Source organism: Apostichopus japonicus, chromosome 9 (assembly GCF_037975245.1).
Source record: "Apostichopus japonicus isolate 1M-3 chromosome 9, ASM3797524v1, whole genome shotgun sequence".
NCBI lineage: Eukaryota > Metazoa > Echinodermata > Holothuroidea > Aspidochirotida > Stichopodidae > Apostichopus > Apostichopus japonicus.
The window spans coordinates 10,946,270-10,965,468 of record NC_092569.1 but is presented as its reverse complement, the minus strand read 5'-3'; the positions used below and the strand labels follow the sequence as shown (position 1 = coordinate 10,965,468).

The 19,199-nt window shown below is 38.1% G+C and overlaps 2 protein-coding genes across 3 annotated transcripts; one reads left to right on the top strand and one right to left on the bottom strand.

Annotated features, from left to right (window-relative positions):
* Nucleotides 1-320: 320 nt before the first annotated feature.
* On the top strand, nucleotides 321-4,651 carry LOC139973822 (uncharacterized). Its single transcript, XM_071980696.1, has 3 exons — nucleotides 321-535; nucleotides 1,109-3,325; nucleotides 4,517-4,651. Exon 2 carries the CDS (start codon nucleotides 1,128-1,130, stop codon nucleotides 2,823-2,825), a length of 1,698 nt encoding a protein of 565 aa, XP_071836797.1. The 5' UTR covers nucleotides 321-535; nucleotides 1,109-1,127; the 3' UTR covers nucleotides 2,826-3,325; nucleotides 4,517-4,651.
* Nucleotides 4,652-7,463: 2,812 nt separating this feature from the next.
* On the bottom strand, nucleotides 7,464-18,753 carry LOC139973821 (uncharacterized). 2 transcript variants are annotated; one of them, XM_071980694.1, is made up of 6 exons: nucleotides 18,312-18,753; nucleotides 15,899-16,636; nucleotides 15,058-15,260; nucleotides 11,463-11,765; nucleotides 8,186-8,450; nucleotides 7,464-7,720 (listed from the first exon to the last, which is right to left on the bottom strand). In XM_071980694.1, exons 1-6 carry the CDS (start codon nucleotides 18,400-18,402, stop codon nucleotides 7,464-7,466), a joined length of 1,857 nt encoding a protein of 618 aa, XP_071836795.1. In that variant the 5' UTR covers nucleotides 18,403-18,753. The 2 variants fall into 2 exon arrangements, with proteins under 2 accessions (XP_071836795.1, XP_071836796.1); XM_071980695.1 differs by lacking the exon at nucleotides 18,312-18,753 and adding an exon at nucleotides 16,876-16,977.
* Between the last annotated feature and the right edge of the window lie 446 nt (nucleotides 18,754-19,199).

The following is a 19,199-nucleotide window of genomic DNA, read 5'->3' as shown; positions in this document are numbered from 1 at the left end:
TCTTGCAAGGACGACTATTTCCTTTTAGGGTGGCCAGGGGGCTTCTTTGAACGGTTGCCATGACGACATTTGGGACACATTCGCTGCGCTTGTTGATTTAAGTGTGGGCTTTGTCGTCTCTGCTTCTTAATATGAAGCACTTTTCTTCCATGCAGAGTTTACAGCTCAGACCAGTAAAACACCTGTATGGAAGAAATAAGTTCTCCTGTGGGAATCATGTAGTCCTGTAGAGACTCAACGTTTGCGTTCTCTCATATAGTTATAGTTAATTGTTCATAGATATAAAATACCAACCATATATCAGTTCAGCGTGGGTGTTCTCGTGATATCAAAGTCCATTCTCAATGATCAGTATCAGTTCATCAGTATCAATCAGTATATTAAGTTCCGTTCGTTATATCCATTGTACATTGTACAATTTACTGCATATAATCTCATGTCTTTCCATCTTAGTCTGGTTCGAAACAACGTAAGAAAGAAAAAAATCCAGCTAGGTTGATGCAAGACTAAGGGAAAAGGTGATCATTAAATCAAGGTAAGTCTTGAAATGTATAACGGTGATAATTTCAAACATGTTTCCTTAGTTCATCAGCACTTTAATATACCATTACGTGGGTAATAATATAACCAAATTACAATGGTGATTAGTATTATCGTTAATTTTGTATATCTATTGCCGTCGGTAGTGCTTAAGGCAGACAGAGCAGCTACAGAACAGCTATCGAGATAATTGTCATGATACCGAATTCACTAAACCCTGAAGTTACTGACTGTGTGAGTGAACTTCAAATCATCATGTTTTGTCATTTACAAGTCAACTGGTTCTTGTATCAACATAAAGTACAGTAAATACATGGTACTTTGATGGTACTATATCATTCCAGCACCATAAACGTCTATGAGGTCGTATTTGTTATCAGCTAAGCCCGAACAGTTCCATTATGCCAGTGATCGAGTTGCACCGATATCTCGACTTCTATAGGGCAAGAAATACCCGTCATACCGTCGGTTACAATGAAGAGTCTTTGAAATTAAATCAGTTCATTAAAGGTCTTCCTACTTTATTTTCTTTCTCATAAACAATGATCTTAATAACTTTCTTTAACAGCTTAAATTTCGAGATAAAAATGGCCTGCCCATCGCCTTGGAAAGACATCGCAGATAAATTCTTCGAATGTTCAATTTGTTTGGATCTGTTTAAAGAACCGAAACTAATACCATGTTTGCATAGATTTTGTAAACAATGTCTGGAACCTTTACTAGAAGGACAAGCTGGGACATTTGAATGTCCTCTTTGTAAAGATGTCTGTAAAATACCAAACAATAGGATAGATGGATTCAAGACTGACTTCCATATGAAAAGTATGCTGCAGTTTATTCAGCTACAGAAAACAATTGAAAATGAAGAAGAGAGGGAATGTATTGGCTGTGAAAAGAAGTTAAAGGTTACAGGATACTGCTTTAAGTGCAAAGATTTTCTTTGTGTCCAGTGTTATCAATTTCACTTGACCAACAAGATGGTTGCTGATCATCGGGAAAATGTATTAGCTCTGAAAGATGTTGAGGGAAAGAGCCTCACACTAGAAAAACTTGCTTCATTGAAGGAAGCTCTTAGGTGCCATATTCATACAGAATTTTTAGCTCACTTATGTTGTTGTACATGCGGAAACCTCCCCGTTTGTGTGACATGTACGTATGACGAACACAAAGGTCATGAACTTCGTGACGTCAGGAAAGTGGCGAACGACGAAAGGGAACACTTGAAGGAGATATTGGAAGAACTTGTAAAAAGTAAAGATATTGTATCCAACTTTGTTGATAAAATAAACAGAGTAAATAATGACGTTTTGTCAATTGTCGCTGAAACAAAAGCCAAATGGAAATCACAGTACGAATCTAAGACCAGTGAGTTGAAGAATAAGAAAGAGAGAGATAAGAGAGAATTCAACAGATTCAAAACAGTTCTTGAAGAAAGTACTCGAAAAAAATTGAAAGATTTAGAAACAGAAATGGAAGAGAAAATTAGCAAAATAAGGGACGAGTACGACAAGATGATTAAAATAAAAATTAGGGAATCGAAAGAGAAAGAGGCCACCAAATTAAATGAAATAGAAAACAGAGAATTAAAGATTAACGAAACAATGAAAAAACTTGATGCAGTAATGAATGAGAGAAATAAAACAATAGAAGAACAACAGCAACGCAAGCTTAGGGAAACAAAAAACTTATCAGATCTTTGTAATCAATGGGTCAATAAGTTTGAAAATTTGTCTACTATATCTTCGAGTGTCCTCGAATCAAATAACCACTGGACAGACGCACAGTATATTCCTGATATAAGAGCTGCGAGTCTACCTCTAGTTGAGGATGTAATAACAGATTTTCCAGAAATGGAATCTTTATCTGGTATAGCAATGGATGATTTACCAATGTTATGTATTGATAAAGTAAATATCTCGGATAGTGTGGAATCTGTTGATGATGTTGATGTGATTAAAGCTAATGGTTTTATTTTAGTTGGTATAACAAGTACTGGCTCTGGTAACATCGTCATCTCTGGAAGATTATCATATGACCATTCATTTCTCACTGTCATGAACAGACAAGGACGTCAGATTCGTCATAACAAGATATGTACAGTCAAAGGGAGCTCTCTTTACCCCAATCGTCACTGTGCTGCTTTATCACGTGATAAGATAGCTTCGGTTTGTGAATCCAATCAGGTTGGTGTTTATAATATTCACGATGGGTCCTTTACTCAAAAAACATCACGTCCCTCTTTGGTGCCATCAACACGGTGGATCGGAAGTATGCACGTTGTATAACTACTGATCCTATACGTGGCCACATCATTGTAGGTACACGAAATATTGGATCGTTATTCATATTTGATGAAGAATTGAATTTCATTCGAGCTCTGAAGCTGCCAGAGGTTATAAAATGGTCAAGAGATATTCTTTATCATGAAGGCGTTTTGCTGATATGCCATTTAGAGGGTAGCTGTGCATGCGCAGTTACCATGGATACATCTAACACAGAGGCAGAGTTACTATACGAGCTTCGGAAACCAGATATCGACGGCAAGACTTGGTATCCTTTGAGTATATGTAAAGACAGGACAGGTTTTGTATACATCTTGTGGTCATCAAATGACCAGTGTACTGGCCAAGGTGTCATCACACAGTATAATCAAGATGGTCAGCAGTTGTTGACAACCAAACGAACAGAAGATGGAGCACGATGTATGACAACATTGATGACAGAGGAGGGAGAGAAGCTACTTGTAGCTACATCAGAGTCTAGAAATATGCTTTGTTATGGTCTGGTGAGTATATCTCAGTGTTCCTTACCGCTACTTATTACTAGTATTAACATAAATGTTGTTATCGGGATACTCTGATGTACCTGCAATTAAAGGGTACATTAAAATGGGACAATACCGCCAAGGATATCATCTTTCTGTATTGGCTCTATGTATGACCAAGAAGTGTGTTATATTAATAACTTTAAAAGGGTATTCTAGTGAAAGAATGTGGAACTTCTATTGAAGAGAAAAATATTCCACACTGCTAGTTGAAAACTCCATCTCAATATGATGCCCTATAACTTGAGATATGTTTGATTGAGTGTGACCGTTTTTTACTGGCTAAGCCCTCAACTACTCCAGGAAGTTGGATCACAGTATGGGGTCTGTGATGTCATCTGGGCAAATGCTCTTTGGAAGCTTTACTTAGGCTACTATAATATTCTTGTTGATTTATCCTTGAAACCTGATTCATTTGGAATGTTTGCATAGCTGTCAAAGTTCTCTGTACTTAGAATGTCATCAAAATGCATCTTTTTGTAGAAATATTCTTTTTGTTTGTGAATAAAGGATTGAGATATTATCAAGAAAACCAAAGATATTTCTCGCTGAATTGCGATGGTGACATCATCCATTCTTCTGTTGCCAGATGCATTTTACAAAATATCACTAAATTTGAAAAATTCATATCTTCGCAATACAAAAGGCTATATGAGGACGTGGTTTTCCCAGTTAGATTGAGAAAATCTCAGCATATTGTTTTAGCAATCGACTTTAACCACCAAAGTATTCTTTTTAAAGATACTTTTCGACTGAATTTAGATCGAGTAATAGGATTAGTAGAAGTTATGTCCTAAACCAAATATACATGAAACTAAAGTGCACAACTTGTTCACTATTTCCTATACGGAATCGTAAAAAGAAAGATTAAAGAATTCTAACAAGATCGTGGTATATTGTTGTTGACAAGACATCGCAATGCCAACTTAGCCTAAGTTGATTAAAAAGAACATAAAACAACAAAGAAAAAAGAACAGAACAGAATAGGGCAAACGGGAAATAAGAAAAGAAAAAAAAACAAAGAAAAAGTGATTTGTTTGCTAAAAAATATTACACAAATAATCTAACATTTGAGCATTCTAAATGTGCTTCAAACATATAGAGAACTGGATCAACGTTTGTTATAACTTTATAAATGTTCTTTTCCAACAGATGCCAGAATAAAGTCAACCGCGAAAACACACGATGAAAGGAACGAATATCTAGAGCATAAACCGAGCTGAAACGAATATCAAGGGCAGCTGATGAGGAGAGAATAATCAATATTTGCAGAAACAATAGAAACTTTAAGATGAATCGGATCCTTTTTTTTTGTCGTATGAGATGAAGATGCAGTTCGTGATGATTATCAACAGCAAATAGTATGAAAAAATAAGTTTGCTTATGTTAGATGGTCCTCATATTGATATTTTATGATGTCATAATACTAAGAAGAAAAAAGGTCTGCTTAGGTCAGATGGTCGTCATATTGTGATTTTCTGGTGTTATAATACTAAGAAGGAAAAAAATCTGCTTTTGGCCGATATATAGGGAACATTTTACAGAATTAGCCATTGTTGGCCGATATAGGGATCATTTAAAGAATTAGCCATTGTTGGCCAATATAGGGAATAGTTATAGAATTAGGCATGTTGGCCGATATGGTGAACAGTTAAAGAACTAGCTGTATTTGGCCGACACAGGGAACAGTTACAGAATTAGCCATCGTTGGCCGATATAGGGAATAGTTCAATAATTAAGCATTGTTGGCCGATATAAGGAACAGCTAAAGAATTAGCCGTATTTGGCCGATATAGGGAACAGTTACAGAATTAGCCATTGTTGGCCGATATAGGGAATAGTTAAAGAATTAGGCATGTTGGCCGATATGGTGAACAGTTAAAGAACTATAGCTGTATTTGGCCGACATAGGGAACAGTTACAAAATTAGCCATTGTTGGCCGATATAGGGAATAGCATTGTTGGCCGATATAAGGAGCAGCTAAAGAATTACCGTATTTGGCCGATATAGGGAACAGCTACAGAATTAGCCATTGTTGGACAATATAGGGGATAGCTAAAGAATTAGGCATGTTGGCCGATATGCATGGTAAACAGTTAAAAAAACTATAGCTGTATTGGCCGACATAGGAAACATTTACAGAATTAGCAATTGTTGGCCGATATAAGGAACAGTTAAAGAATTAGCTGTATTTGGCCGATATAGGGAACAGTTACAGAATTATCCATGGTTGGCCGATATATAGGGATCATTTAAAGAGTTAGCTATGTTTGTCCGATATTGGGAATAGTTAAAGTATTAGCTGTTTTTGGCCGATATAGTGACCGTTAGAGATTTTAGTTGTATTTGGCCGATATAGGAAACAGTTAAAGAATTAGCCATTGTTGGCCGATATAGGGAACAGTTAAAGAATTAGCCATTGTTGGCCGATACAGGGAACAGTAAGAATTAGCTGTATTTCGCCGATATAGGGAATATTTAAAGCATTAGGCATTGTTGGCCGATATAGGGAGCAGTTAAAGAATTAGCTGTATTTGGCCGATATTGGGAATGGTAAAACACTTAGCCAAAAATGACCTTCCGCTGAATTTGTCCTTCAAAGGTCACATCATGACCGATTTACACCATTGTTAAGGAGTGGTCAGCTCCGTCCTCCAAATTTGCAGAATAAAATAAGCCTACCCTCCAACTCTTCAAACACTTACTGCATCCCTCTAGTTACCATAGACTTAGAATAAACAAAGCAACAAATTAGTAGCCTATAACAAATACACCGAGCAAGTACTGTTTTAGCAGTAAGCTTATATTTTCAGAGACATACATAGTTAAGGGTGCTTTGACCGTTGCAAAGTACACTGTACTTGATGTAGACTATAAATTATGTGGTTGATTTCAGCGCGTGCCATGATATGAGTATGCACCGAATTATTCTATGAGAGACTGAGCCATTCTGCACTTATGAAACATAAGCCATAGCTAATTGACCTCTAAACAGTAAGAGAAAACAGAACTAGTTATGTTAGATATCTGGTGATTCCTGTAAGTGGAATACAACCTCGATTTATTGGTGTCGAACCGCTGGACGTGGCATTTAATATCCATAGCCCAGTTATAAATGGTAAAAAAGTAAAGCGATAAATATGTACAGTTTCACTTATTAAAATATTAGATTAAATGTGAAACAGAATGCGACGAGAGAGGGTAAACATTGGCCAATGAAAACATGCTATGTTAATGTTCTAACATGATCTTTGAACTAATATTCACTCGATAAAGAGAAAGCGTCAGCTTTTTACATTATTCCTCCTATACTAACTTTAAATAACATTCATTCAATCAGTTCATTGATTTGGAGCCACTATTCATCTAGGATAGATCAAATCTACGATACTATTTGGATCATAATACAATGTCATACCAATGTCATGTTAGATATATTGATCAATTCTGTAGAAAAGTTTAATGGAAAATACAAGACGTGGCGTTTTCCTTTCTGTAAACCGATATCAAGATGTGTCTGGGTGACTTTCCAGAATCGACCGGAATTGATATAGTCTTAGTAAGTCTCAGAAAGATACGTACCGTAAATTTACATGAATTCACTTATCAACTGAAACATAAACTCAATTCGAACACTTTTGTATTCATAGTGTGTGGTTCCATATGTTATCAACAAAATATACCCTTAGTGTGTGTTTTTTTTTCTCAAATAAATTTAGGTAATCGTTGGGTAAGTTTGAACAATCCTTATAGACCTTTCACTTGCTACCAGACTCAAGTGAACCCCGCCCCCCCCCCCGTCCTTCTGGCAAGAGCCAAAGTGAGTGTGGGGCTTGGTATGGATATTGCTTACATTTGAGAAAATGAGAAAAAAAATAGAGAAAATTGAAACATTGTGGTATACCACCTGTGTAGTGCCAGGTCTTCGAGCCGTTGCCAAAATTCATTGCCAAATTTGACAAGTATTTATTCCCCTCAGTCCCGACTGCAGATGAAATCAACATTTCTTTACTCCCTACTTAGTCTGATTGAACCCATATCTTATAATTAATATAGTTGAAAGTTTGACGTCATTTCTCTACCAGCTGTCTCTGTCTGTTAAATGTGACGTATCTTCATCTCAGAGAACTTAATGTGATAACGTCCACCAGGAAGATTGTACCACGTGATCCCTTCTCCTGGATATGGTGTGTAGTATCTACCATTCAGGTTAGACTCGTAACATTCCTTGTACCACCAGGCACCTAGCTTTAACCGAGCACAGTTGAAGTTCCAATCCCAGTCGTTGTCTCGGTCATATGTTGTGAAAGGCATTCCTAGATGGTAGTGCATCGCAGAACCAGTATTTGTAAGATCTGTGTATGTGATATATAATGCCATAGAAACCAATCATAGAAACAAGACCGAGACGTGAGAATATAGTACGGACACATTGGGTGATATATAGGTATCGTATTTCCGCGAAAGTCGTGATATCGTGAATGGGATTCGTAACACCAGTTTTCCTCAGCTTCAGGGGGAACGTATAAGGGTGGTAAAGTGGTCTATCAGTGTTGTAATAAGAACCTCAAATATGACCCTTTTCATAAATAACGCATGACTCATTTTGTTCATAAAAAAATAGTCCATATATAGATAATTTTGGCGTAACATTGTGGTTTTCCCTCTAAATTCAAAGTCATTTGTCCCGCTGCCCGTCAGTATTTGTTCCCCTACCAGATTGAAACCCTTTCCCGCTGCCCTCTTATAAGGCCTCTTCTTAACCTTTCAAGGAAAAACGCTAATTTGAGAATTAAAATTAACATGAAGTGAACTCTGACCTGCATCTCCACTGTATTCTCCCAACTCGACAAGTCGATAGAGGTCGTCTTCGCCACTTATTCGAAATAAGTCGAAATTAGCGTAATATGGTGACCCCAATGAATTCACCAAATCAATACGGAGTTGGTAATCAGCTTGATTCGTCAGGAAGTATAATTTCTCATTTCCGATCCAGAATTCGTTAGACAAGAAACCAAAACCATACTTGTACGTATACCAATCAGCATAGAAATCTACAGACCCATCCACTCTACGTTGAATAACCTATAAATAACACATAAAAAAACCGCAATAAAAAAATCAAATAAATATAACAAAGATGGATTACAGGTATTTTAAAGTATGTATATTTTACCCGACCATTATAGTTGTTCCGGTGGGCTGTAATTGTGCATGTATTTAGGGGAATGTTTACAACATGTCTGTGTGGTTTTCTACCACTACAAACAATCACAATCAAGAAACACTATATACTATAGGCAGGCATGCGCAAGCGTGTGTTTGCGAAATTCGATGTAGGCCTATCTACTAAAATAGTGTTTGATAAAGGCATTGAAGTCTCGCCCCAAACAGCGTGCCGCCATCTTTAAAAAGTTAACTTTCCGTTTTGTGCAAGTTAAGTTTTTCTCTTGTCGCTACAAAATGCAGACAGTAATGAAACGTGATACCTTGTTATCTTTAGCTGGACCTGAGATGTCCGACGCTGTATTGTTTGTACATTGTGCTGTGGGTATTGACCGCAGCTGTATGTACTGACTGTACACTATGTGTCTAATTACCGACGGTAGCAAGCAGTGTGTATTTTCTGGGATCGATGGTGGTGTCTAACACTTCTGTTACACATCATTCGAAACTAGGTCAGATTACCGGCATTAGACGTTTCTTTTTGCGCGAATCTTCACACCCTTTAAATGCAAGTCACTATCACAGAGACTCCTCTGTTTATTTGGAGTAATCAAGGAAACTACAAAATAAATAGACTAATTAGACACTGTCGGAAATTATAATCCGATGACGAGAGTAATCTTCCACCCAGTTAAAGGCAAACATCCCCCTTTAGGGAATCCCATAGCCACGATGAATGAGCAAACACATAGAAACAACCTTTGGGAGTATATATCAGTGGCGGCGGAACCGGGGGGGGGGCTTGGGGGCTCAGCCCCCCCAATGAAAAAGTTGAGGGGGAAAATGCATGATAAGCCCCCCCCCCCCCCCCAATATTTACCAAGGCTCCGAAACGTGCATCTGCCCATTTTTCAATGCATACTTGTCGATCTGTCCGATGCACACATTATACTATATAGGTGTAATAATTTTAGTAAATGCTGGGGATACATGCATTCGTGACAGTGCTTGGTTCATAGAAATTTGTTGGCAACTGCACATGGTTTTGGAATTACCCATTTGTTGACATTAAGAAATGCTTTCTGTTTTTTCTTATGACATTTATTTAATTATTGCATTTAATTGCAAGTAGTAATTTACTACACTCAAAAACGTCTTCGCGAGTACACTACGAGTTATTGCTACTCTCTTAAAACACCATAGAATATACGAATTACAATGTTTTTACAGATTTTTACGTGCAATCTGAGAAATTGCAGGCTTGAGACCCATATTTTAAGGCTAGGTATTCGCAGCATAAAACACTTGGGAAGTGCCGTTTCCGGCCATCTGGGGGTTTGAAAAACCCAATATTTTCTTGTACGCTCCGCGCCAACTGATGGTAGCGCTCCGCTTAGTCTCCACACATTAGCCCCCCCCCCCCCCCAATAATTTTCCCGTTCCGCCGCGCCTGGTACATATATATGGCAGATAATTATATCAAGTAGGGATTCAGTCACTTTACGGTAAGCTGAACAATTTAAATTTTGCGACGGACACTTAACATTTATTAAGCAAAACTAGAAGGGGAAAATAACACATGCTTAGTTTCCTTTCTTCCCTTGGTTTTTAATACAATAGTTTTTAATACAAAAACCTTGTAATCGTGTGTAATATTCAGCTGGCATTGATATATCAAAAAAACCTGCATCACAAGTATAGCCTATTCAACACGAGGCCGTCTTGCAAGTCGAGGTATTAGTTGGAATTAAAAAGAAAAATTTCAAGGTCTAAGAAATCTTGATATAGACAGAGCTTCAAAAGCTACTTCAATAAAACACTCTATATAAAGTATCATTATACATTCTATATCGACGGTCTTTTTTACAATTTTTTTTTTTTTTCATTTTTCATTTCTTCCATTTTTCAAATTTCATTTTTATAATTTGGACTATTGTGTAGTGAATAATCACACAACATTGACAATATATATATTTTTGGCCAATACATTAAGATCCATGGCGAATAAAAAATATTGAAAGAAAAAATCACGAGTTAGTGTACATACACTGTCGATCAAAACATTCATTAGACGGATACGGGGACACATGTCTTGACCTCGATACGTAATATTAGCCTATACACACAGTGAACAGTTTTGGCTTGACTTGCTACAACCATCGTTTCAAATACAAGCAAATCAATATTGTCGCTATGGTAGGCTCGATATAAATATTTCGAAAGACCTGTATAGTCCACCGTGATTGGCCACCGTTTACGTCATAGACTGTATATGGAAAGAATAATTATCCTCACTAAGTTGTTAGATTCAAATTCGGTTTATACGGTAGATTCTAAATATTATAAATGTGCAACTTAGACAACTGGCCGGAACATTTCGTAAATATTATAGTGACATTCGTTGCTAGTCACTTTGGCTTTTGCAACGAAATAAAAGAATGTTGGGCTCAATGTCGGTCCGAAGGCTGTATGTGTTAAATGTTTCCTTGGAGGGGACGAGGGGGGGGGGCTAGCTCTGCCGTACGGAAATATTATCTGAGAGAGAGGAAAGTGAACACAAGTTTTCGACAGACGTTACGTAATCAGCCACATTTCGTAAATCCAAGCCCAGCACGTAGCTTAATGTACATACGCGTATATATGCGAATTAATACGCGTATATAGTATGATACAAATTTTGTCCCAAATGGCCTAACATAGACCGAAAGGTCGAAACATCAGTCTTCAGATTAACATTCTGGTTCGACTATTTGACTTGACATCAGTGATTGTGTTTGAACAGTTATGGGCCGCCATTTGGTAGAGGGAGGGTAAGGGGTCGAAAATGAATTAGAGATCGGTTAGTTCGTTTTCATAATGTAATTCATAATGAGGCGTTTTCTTTTTCTTCATAAATTTGAAGATTAATTTTAGAGACATAATTCAACTCACCGTCCAGCCGCCGTCTTCACTCATGTTACAATAAACAGGAAACGGCTGCCATGTCCATTGTAATGGAAGTATCGTGTATATGTCGTTAGCCAGGTACCCGGATGTATACAGCTCATGACAATCTCTTGGTAATGTGCATGTTTGTCCGTCGCCAAGGAATCCATACTTACAATGACATTGCCCGCCTTGATCCAACTCTACACACTCCCCATTCCCACTGCATTGATGTGGATCACAATGTAAATTATCGTTCCGACAGACACATCGCCATGTACAGCTGTCGAGCAGGATATAATCTTGACTCTGAATGACAAATTAAAAAAAATCATAGTCGGGCTCCAGAAGTTTTTTGTTTTTTTAAATGTGATCTTCAATACACTTTAATAATTATATACAAGGTTATTTTGATTAATTTATCACTTTTCGGCAATTTGCGTTCAACATTTCACTTTAATTTAAGATTGACAATGTCAATCAAAGTGACGGTTATTTCAATTTTCATCGCTTGAACTTCTGGAGGATCGTTCGTAAAAAGATTATGATCAATTTAACCAGGGGCGTATCCAGGATTTTCCAATAGGGGGGGCGCCAGGCATGAATGATCGCCGTCCTGGGGGATAGGTCTAAGGGGAGGGGTGTACAATTTTTGCTTTCAAAGAAGGGCTGAAATGCAAAATGGTGTCATATGCATGGGCGGCGATCCGTACTTCCGAGTGGGGGGGGGATATGACCTTGTTGACTATCTAAGCGTAGCGCCACCATGAGTTGGCGCGAAGCGTACGATAAAATTTTGGGATTAACAAACCCTCTAGATGGCTGGAAACGGCACTTCCCGAGGTTTCCAAGCGGCATATACCCAACTTTAAAATAGGGATGTCATGTCCGAAATATCTCATAATCAGGATCCAAAATACTCTTTTTTTTTAAATTTCGGGTGTTATTTTGGGAAAATTGCCCCTGTCAATCTTGTTTCAGGCGCAACGTTAGAATGTTCGAGAGCTCTGTTATATTATTCGATGAAGAAAATGGCCTCATGCAGGCTATTATAGGCCTATACACATGCAATACACAATTACACATAGTTACATTCCTAGGTACCGATTGCTAGGGCATCCAGGTGAAACGTGTATTAAGCATTACCCTGGTTACATGAGATTCTCAGCTGTTCGAGGGAACATGTACGTGTGTAGGACTACTATAGGGCCTATATGAATACTATGAGGGTGCATATATGTACTATATCAATACCGTGGGCGCAATAATACATTTTGTTGTTATAGGGCCAATCAAGCCTACAGTCAACTATTTTTGCTTTATAAAGACGCTTTATTTGAAAAGATCGCACTGCGTTTATGGTAGGCGAGAAATGAAGCTAAAAAAGAGCCGTACATTAACGAAGATGCATAAATGTAGGCATGAAAATATTCTTATCCCTGGCATTTGGTGGGGGGGGGGGGATATGGTGCATTACATCCCCTCCACCCATTTTCATGGGGGGATATATCCCCCCTCCACCCAGGATCGCCGCCCATGGCCATATGTGATCCATTTTTCGACCTTAATAATAAGCAACATTTCCAGTAAATATGGACACAAAATGCACAATTTAGTATGGCTGGCATGTCATTTAGTGTTTATAGTGATAATACAAACACAATTACCATCTATGTTTCTAAAACTATTATGCCGCCGAACTTCGCCAGAACCTTTTTTTGGCAAACAAAAAATAAAGCATACGGGAGGGGAGGGGGGGGGTTGAGCGATCACCGACATCTCACATAAAGGTCGTCATCAATTTTTTTTTTTTTTTGCTAAACTTTTTTTTTTGGTGACGGCCAATAGGGGGGGGCGCGCGCCTGTTGCGCCCCCCCCCCCCGGATACGCCCCTGAATTTAACTACATATTTAACTGTTTTCACTACATATTAAGGGGATCATGTTCCTTCCAAAGTAAAAATGACAACATTTCACTTTAAGACTGACAAGTTCAATCTACATACAGCGGACATATACATAACCAAATATATATCACAATAATGTAAGGAGTTATTTCACTCTAAATATTAACATGATATTTTTATTTTGACACCTGGCTCTCCCTATCACTCACTGTAATTGTTCAAGTATTCCAAAATGTAGATAATGGTTTCACTATAACTGTGGCATTATTACAGCACCATCTCGGCACCATCGCTGTATTATTGTGGCATTATTACAATACCGTCGGGCGCCATCGCTGTATCATTGCGGCATTATTACAATACCATCAATTCTCATTCAGTTTCAGTTCAATCAATCATTCAGTTTCAGTTTCAGTTCATCCACTAATTCAGTTTCAGCTCATCCACTAATTCAGTTTCAGTTCATTCACTCATTCAGTATAAGTTCATTCATTCACTCATTCAGTTTCAGTTAATTCATTCATTCATGCAGTTTCAGTTCATTCACTCATTCAGTTTCAGTTAATTCATTTACTCATGCAGTTTCAGTTAATTCATTCAGTTTCAGTTTCAGTTAATTCACTCATTCAGTTTCAGTTCATTCACTCATTCAGTTTCAATTCATTCACTGATTCAGTTTCAGTTCATCCACTCATTCCGTTTCAGTTCATATACTCATACAGTTTTAGTTCATTCATTCTCTCAGTCAGTTTCAGTTAATCCACTCTTTCAGTTTCAGTTCATCCACTCCTTTGCTAAGTTTCAGATAATTCCATCATTCAGTCTCAGTTTCAGTCTGTTCCAGTTTATTTCTCTTAACAACCTCGTAGAGACGTTTATAGTGACTGGTACTTTTTAAGAAAAAGTCGCCCAAGAAAGAACCTGGGCACGAAAACCAAAATACCAAACGACTGATCCGCTCTCAGCCCCAGTCCCCTTGCATCGGGACTGTGACTACATGTATGATCATCGTCGGGTGTGCATCACCATTCCCTCGAAAGGGAACAGATACTACAGATGATCTTTGTGACTGGTAACATAAATTTCCACAACATACAAAAACCAACTGTTGACAATGTTGTATTACTCAGAAGAAGAAAAACTGAAAATGTGGAAAAGACATCAGCCACTACCACTGACACACATTTAAAGTTCTTGATCAATTACGAAATCCTCTTCAATTACAAAGGACCGTTTTAGATTTCGATTGAAAGAGATATTTTAGCTTGGCCTAGTGCTGTAGTAAGGTAAAGGCTGACCATGTCCTCACTTTTGTGATATTTAAGTGTAGAAGACCACCTCAACCTTAACTGACCAAAAAAATGCGCATTTTTTTCAATTCCTGCTCGGATATGTTACACACTTTAGAAGTGTTCTAGTTTTGAACGATTATCACAAAGCAAAGTTTGCGATTTGCAATGTTATCACATTTTTTTTTATTAGGTCGATGAACTACTTGGGGCGAGGGATGGGGTGTTGTCGGGCTGGTATATGGTTAAAAAATAAAGGCAATATATTTACCGCCATGTTTGGAGTGCGGATGGATATCTGGACTGAGTGTATCCATATTCGCATCCACCCCCAAATTCATGGTAATAGCACCTCGGTTTCGTTCTGAGTTTACTAATATCTTCAATGTATTCCTTGTATACTCACCGAGTTAATGACCACCCCAAGTTGTGGCACATAACAATTACATTCCTCTATTGGCACGCAGTTTTCTCCTTGGATGAAGACTCCATCTGGACAAGTACAGGACTCTGACATTGAACAGTTGTGATGACATTCATACGGATCACTGCAAAACCACTGACACGTACAATTGGCCAAAACCATGTTTTCTGGGCACAGCGGTGAAGCTGTGTGTGAATATGTGGGGGAGGAAAAATGTTGTAAGTTATCTTGATTTGGAAGGGAACAATTCCTGCTCGGATGCGATTGAGTTATCGATTATTGACCATTGATGATGGTCGATATGCTATTCCGTAGGACAGAGAGGACCTCTGATGCCTGTATATTATAACAACTGCTGTGTTTAAATCATACAAAACGGAAGTAAAGGCTTACTTCGATTTCTATGGTTTAAACCAAGGAGTTGGAACATATACCAATAATTCACGATATAGGTTAGTGTCAGGTAAAACACTATTTGTAACAACTGAAAGTACAGCCCCACGTTACCGATACAGGTCAAATGTGTGGGTTTGTAACCCTCCTCTCCGCTACCCTCCCCTCCCCTTTCTCTCCCTTCCCCTACCCTTCGGTGGAGGATAATTGCTGCTAAGACAACACAGTAAAACCATACAATGTCATAACCACGAAACTACGGTTAAGGGATTTTATTTTACCCATGCACCGCTAACTACCATTTCATCACTCCGGCGATAAACACACTTTCAAAAAAGTGTCCCATATTAGTCATCCAAACCATCCGTCTATAGCTTACTTGCGAACATGGGACACGATGAAGATTTTCTTAGATACCCTGGCATTTTACCTGTTTCTCTTTGAACTTCAGTGGTCTCCGTAGTTTTAGTAGTCTCTGTGGTCTCCGTGGTTTCCGTGGTTTCAGTGGTTTCCGTGGTCTCCGGGGTTGCCGTGGACGCCGTGGTACCCGTGGTTTCCGTGGTCTCCTTGGTTTCCGTGGTCTCCTTGGTTCCCGTGGTCTCCTTGGTTTCCGCGGATTCCGTGGTTTCCGCGGATTCCGTGGTTTCCGTGGTTTCCGTGGTCTCCGTGGTTTCCGTGGTCTCCGTAGTTTCCGTGGTCTCCGTAGTTTCCGTGGTCTCCTTGGTTTCCGCGGATTCCGTGGTACCCGTGGTTTCCGTGGTCTCCGTAGTTTTCGTGGTCTCCGTAGTTTCCGTGGTCCCCGTAGTTTCCGTGGTCTCCTTGGTTTCCGCGGATTCCGTGGTTTCAGTGGTTTCCGTGGTCTCCGTGGTTTCCGTGGTCTCCGTAGTTTCCGTGGTCTCCTTGGTTTCCTCGGATTCCGTGGTTTCAGTGGTTTCCGTGGTCTCCGTGGTTTCCGTGGTCTCCGTAGTTTCCGTGGTCTCCGTAGTTTCCGTGGTCTCCTTGGTTTCCGCGGATTCCGTGGTTTCCGTGGTCTCCGTGGTTTCCGTGGTCTCCGTAGTTTTCGTGGTCTCCGTAGTTTCAGTGGTCCCCGTGGTCTCTGTGATCTCCGTGGATTTTGGTAGTTGTAGTTCTCTTCCTCTCTCTACCAGACCCTCGAACTCACAAAGACCTGTTTGCATTGTAAAAAAAAAAATTAAATTTTAAACATAGCCCATATTATGGGTATGTGACAAACAGCGCGTAATTATCATAGACGCATTGGACAATCATGCTCAACATAATTAAGATCACACACGTACACAATAGCTTAGTGTGTAGGCCTATATTATTTGTATACGCTAGACTGTATATACATGCTACGTATTAAACATACTGTGTATATGACACGTAATCTACATTGAATCTAACCAATTGTCATGTTTCTTTGTTTAATTATATGAGTTCTTTAAGCAATCAAGTAGAACACCGTCGACGTTGAGTATTAACATGTTATATTTTATTGCGTTACATCATGCTGTACAGGACAGATATATAGGACGATATGTCCAAGGTTACTTGTTGACAGATGGAGAGACAGGGTGAACAAGGACGAGCAGACGGCATGCTTTAACTTATATACCAGTATGCAAATGATCAGCTCAATAACAAACAGGTGCAGATTCTACAATGTAGTGCATCGTTGCACACGGACATCTTAGGAATATTCAATAACATTACACCTATGCAATACCTTACATGATCATCTAGACTTTTACAGTCTCGATGCAAGGTACTGGGGTTGAGAGTGGTTCAAGTTGTTGGATTAATATATATATATATATATATATATATATATATATATATATATATATATATATATATATATATATATATATATATATATATATATATATATATATATATATATTATATATATATTATATATATATATATATATATATATACTTGAAATCGTAGTGAGTTGGAAAATCCAGAACAGTGAAAAGACTTCCAACCTAAACCGGGATTCGAACCCGGGCCTCCCGCTTTATATGCGGAGACCCTGAACCACTAGGCTATGGGACGCTGGTTGTATGTCAAGAGGTTTGAAACCGGTAAGGAAGGTCATAATTCCACTGTATGCGTTTGTCACCAGTATCGAACAATACTAGTTCTGTTTTGGTGACATATTTGCCTTACTCTAGAGATCAAACATGATTCTAACCAACTCGAAATCATTTCCCAGCAAACACAAAACGTTATCATAACATTTTTAAAAGAGCGTCTTTAATATGTTTTAATAACGTTAAATGTGGTGTTATAAAAACGTCGGCATAACTTTTTATGAGATATTAATGTTATACTAATGTTTTAACGAAAAAATGTTTTGAAATAATAGCCTGATAACGTGTTTGTGACATATATATTACACTACAAATAACGTTATCAAAACTAAAGACGAAACGTTTTTAATAACGTTTTAAAAACGTTTTTTAGTGTTTCCTAAAGCCGGATCTCGAAAGAGATACTTTGAACAGACTTTTGTTTACTAAATGGAGGTAAACGACAAAGGCAAATGAATATATATAAATGAAATCGTAGTGAGTTGGAAAATCAAGAACAGTGAAAAAACTTTCAGCCTCCACCGGGATATATATATATATATATATATATATATATATATATAATTGAAATCGTAGTGAGTTGGAAAATACAGAACAGTGAAAATACTTTCAGTGAAAATACTTTCAATATATATATATATATATATATATATATATATATATATATATACCCTATATATACCCTATATATACCCTATATATATATATACCCTATATATATATAAAGCGTTGTAAACTTACCCATGCAAACACTTGGTTGGACCAGTGTCTTCGCAACGACAGCAATTAAAAGGAGAGAATATACTCGACAAAGAGGGAAAATGTGAACCATTTTTAATAAATCAAACTTTACTCTCGCTATTCCTGGATGAAAATTGATACTGTTATACCTAATCGGAAGGTTTTAAAAAAATAAGATAGGCGTTCCGTCATATCAGACAAGTACCCTATAAGTTGTCGACTAGTATACTTTGAGGGTTTCCAACATATATATCCTTTAGCTAGATGCACACGAAAAATAATTGTTGATTCTTAGCGCTCCATATATATTACTAATATACGGTAATATTCCACGTATTTACTTCGCCTTGGAATAATGTCTTCCACGTCCATGGTTTGATGTAAACTAAATCGTTGATCGATATCAAAGACAGGCCTATGTGATTTCTGTTAGTGAAATATTTCTCAGGAAATCAATATTTTGTTTAGTCCTTTGTCCTTGACTAACGGTACAAAATTTGGAGATAGGATTAATTATTTGTAAGTTGAGATTTACACGCATGGTACAAATGAAGGATTCAATATGAGCAGTGGCGTAGGAAGGTACTTTTGAGTGGGGGGCTGAAGTCTGATGGCCGGCCTGGGGGAGGGGTCTAAGGGGAGGGAGTGTCCCCCTCCCCTTTGGAATTTTTTGCATTTCCAGGTGGCCTCAGATGCAATTTGGTGCAATATAGCATACTTCAACACCCACTCCATTTTGTAAACTTAATTTTGTATTTTCACCTGGCCTTAGATGCAATTTGGTGCTCCAAATGAGATTTTTTTCTCATTTGGAAATGAAAAAGGGGTTTTCTGACTTGCGGAGCGGGGGGCGGAATGATACTTCCGCCCCTCCACATTTTTCACTGG

What these genes read in the sequence shown, in the direction of transcription:
- LOC139973821 (XM_071980694.1), bottom strand. Translation starts at nt 18,402, where the DNA reads ATGGTTCACATTTTCCCTCTTTGTCGAGTATATTCTCTCCTTTTAATT. An exon ending in TGAAGTTCAAAGAGAAACAG is followed by an intron (nt 15,261 to 15,898) that starts GTAAAATGCCAG and finishes ATTCACACACAG; the next exon opens with CTTCACCGCTGTGCCCAGAA. An exon ending in TTGGGGTGGTCATTAACTCG is followed by an intron (nt 11,766 to 15,057) that starts GTGAGTATACAA and finishes TTTGTCATTCAG; the next exon opens with AGTCAAGATTATATCCTGCT.
- LOC139973822 (XM_071980696.1), top strand. Translation starts at nt 1,128, where the DNA reads ATGGCCTGCCCATCGCCTTGGAAAGACATCGCAGATAAATTCTTCGAA.